Source organism: Notothenia coriiceps, unplaced genomic scaffold, assembly GCF_000735185.1.
Source record: "Notothenia coriiceps isolate Sejong01 unplaced genomic scaffold, NC01 NC01_scaffold00028188, whole genome shotgun sequence".
NCBI lineage: Eukaryota > Metazoa > Chordata > Actinopteri > Perciformes > Nototheniidae > Notothenia > Notothenia coriiceps.
The window spans coordinates 1-3,225 of NW_011360889.1; the positions used below are offsets into that span (position 1 = coordinate 1).

General features: G+C 41.4%; 1 protein-coding gene across 1 annotated transcript; it reads left to right on the forward strand.

Moving 5' to 3' along the window:
* Window positions 1–125: 125 nt before the first annotated feature.
* On the forward strand, window positions 126–3,097 carry LOC104958067 (huntingtin-interacting protein 1). Its single transcript, XM_010785777.1, has 6 exons — window positions 126–305; window positions 399–457; window positions 1,304–1,451; window positions 1,535–1,639; window positions 2,406–2,558; window positions 2,889–3,097. Exons 1-6 carry the CDS (start codon window positions 132–134, stop codon window positions 3,069–3,071), a joined length of 822 nt encoding a protein of 273 aa, XP_010784079.1. The 5' UTR covers window positions 126–131; the 3' UTR covers window positions 3,072–3,097.
* Window positions 3,098–3,225: the final 128 nt, after the last annotated feature.

The following is a 3,225-nucleotide window of genomic DNA, read 5'->3' on the forward strand; positions in this document are numbered from 1 at the left end:
ATGACCTGTTTGGTGTTTCGAGCCAAACACTTCAGAGACATATTTGTATATATCTGAGACCTATAATAAAGTAATGAAAAACAGTTTAGTAGGGGACCTTTAAATATCGGTCTTTGTTGCAGATGCCACAGATGAATCATATGAATCATATGAACCAGATGCCACAGATGAATCATATGAACCAGATGAACCACATGAACCAGATGGCTCCCGTCCACTACAGCATGCGCTCTAACACTTTAGGAGGGCCCAATAAAAAGGACTACATTGAGGAGTTGACCAAACAGATGGACGTCTGCCAGAAGGTAGAACTTATACTCGTTATTATGGGTTACAATCACACTAATAATGAGTTTTGTTACAGCAAGTATAAGAACACTTCTCTTTGTCCTCTCCAGCGTAACCAGTTCCTGGAGGCAGAGGGCGTGGCGATGGAGAAGGAGAGGAACCAGATAAGGTCAGACATGATGTTTTTTTCTTGTCATGTCAATACCAAATAATATCACCAAAAGAGAATATTTTGTATAGTCAGCTTGAAAGTGCATATTAAAATACTTTTAAAGTACAATTAAAGATAACATTTAAATATACATATGACAGGTAGAGCCTATTTTACTTTTTAAAATGTTCGCACTCTTCACTAGAGTAGATTTTCCCATGCTACCTTTCCTAATTTTGCTCTATTTTGGTCTGATTCTCATTCTGATTAAACTCTTTAAAGCAGGGGTGTCAAACTCAAGGCCCGGGGGCCAAATCCGGCCCGCGACTTTATTTTATGTGGCCCGCAAGAAATTGCGTCAGGCCGAAGCATGCCCCTTACTGTAGCTGTGATATAATGAGCATATACCACGGCCTGTCGTGAGCTATTGCTTAATTATTTTATATATTTATATCGTCTTAAAGTTACAACCGGCCCTTTGAGTGCAAACATAATTCTAATGTGACCCGCGATGAAATTGAGTTTGACACCCCTGCTTTAAAGAGTAACTTAACTCTAAGGTTACCCTTGCTGAAATTATGTAAAGTGGGTATGATGATGAGTTCAATATAACATGTTATGGTGGGTGTGAGATTAGGCTAAATTTAAGCTATTTGGATGTGTAACAACAACACAGGATGTCACAGTGTACCGAACACACTTCTTCTTACAAATTATGGACCGATCTTCATTCTCAATTTTGTCATAGACGATCTTGTAACCTCAAAACTATTTTCTGTTACTACTCTTGTGGTTCTTTGGCTTCCTGCCTCTATGATATTGAGTGTTAACCTAAAGTTTGACACATTTCAAACCCCTGTGAAGGTATGAGATGCGCGGCCTGCTGGTGAACAACGAGGACCTGCTGAGGACCAACACCCAGCTGACCAATGAGATGAAGAGGATGAGAGAGCAGATGATAGAGATGGAAAGAGAGCACCAATCCCTGGGCGAGAGATTCAGGGAGATGGAGGTGTGAGGAAAAAGAAAAAAGGGAATGGTACTGTATTATCCAAAGGTTTGCACATCTGACTCTTTTTCCCTCGCCCTGTACAGATTGAGGTGAAGCAGGCCCGGGACGTGATGGTGGAGGCCAATACTCAGGAGTACGCCTTCAATTTCCTCCAGCAGACCCTCAAAAACAAGATCCAGGACGCTGAGGTACACAGCAGCAACTAACATTAAAAAGATGTCCCTCTTCTAACACATTTCTACAGCAACTGAAGTGTGTGGCACTTGTCATTAGGACAGATAATTCACATTTAGTGCCATTTGGAAGACAACGTACAGTAGTGAATATCGGGAGACAAATACTTCTCTGACACCTTTTTAAATTAGCTTTAAATTACACATGTTTTCACTTTAACAGATTACTTTCAATGTAGCTAACTAGCTAGCTAGCTATGTAGCGGTAAAAAAGTGTTTGGCTTTTTTGACGCCAGTAGCAATGGCGTGCCACAAGTCGCCAGAGATAGCTAAATGAATTGTATTGTAATGTAATTTATTTGCTTAGTAGGCCTACTAGGGATGCCAGTGATTATTCGAATATTCGTTACAGTCTCCATAATCGAATATTATTTTTAAAAATCGATTTTATTTATATATATTTTTATTATCATTTATGTATTTTTTTTTTTTTTGGGCTTCATTTCAACCAAAATATAGGTCGGTCGGTCGAATAATCGATTATTATTCGCCAGGGCTGCCGAATAATCGATTTTGATCATGGTCAGTTTCTGGCAACCCTACTTAGTACCATTTAGTTTTATGTGAAAACGCTAAGTGAACTACATGTCTCGTCTAGCAGAATAAACATTACCCACAATAGCTAGCTAGCTAACTCATGATAGCAATATTTCACAAACAAATGATCATCTAAGTACATTGTGAGAGTACCAAACGACAATGCTCTGTGTGTTGTGTTCAGGAAAACCTGGAGAAGCAGACGCAGCACGCCCAGTCTCTGTCTGATAAGTTGTGGGTGACAGAGAGACGACTGGAGGAGCTGGAGGTGGACAAAGAGACCAGAGACAAGAGGACAACCGAACTCAACAGCAACCTCTTCAGGATGGAGACAGAGGTACAGAGACACTTTGCCCCCACCATTAGAGGAAACTCGACTACAAACTGAATATTTGAATAGAAGACTTGCTCTGCTCCGAATACAAACGTAGAGACATTTCAATAAATGTCAATGAACTAATAGGAGATGTTTAAAAGAGACTTGGTTAGGTGAATACTACCTCTGTTTACCAGAGAGAAAGACACAATATCATTCCTAAATATCACATCACTCCTCTCCTATAGAGAGGATTTTCCTAAGTGTTTATTTAGAGTTGATCTGGTAAAGCCATGTAAGCACTGATGTGTGTATGTACCTTAACGTGTATGTGTGTGTGTGTGTTCCCAGCTGGCGGAGGCCCTGCTGGTGTCCACGCAGGCTTCAGTCGAGCTGAGCCTCCATCAGAAGCTGCGTGTGGACGAGCAGCAGAGGGTGGACGAGCTGGAGGAGGAGCTGCTGGAGAAGGAGCAGGAGCATCAGAGACTGCAGAGCCTCGTGGGCCGCCTGCAGGGAGAGGTGAGCAAACACTGATCAATACAACCATGGTTTTACACCAACTTAACCGTCATTTCTGATTCACGGAGTGTGTTATATAAATATCACTCGTCACCGGCTTGAGCTTCAACATCAGGATCCATGTATCTGTGATCCTCTCCAGAATGGAAGTAGTCATCACATACAGAGC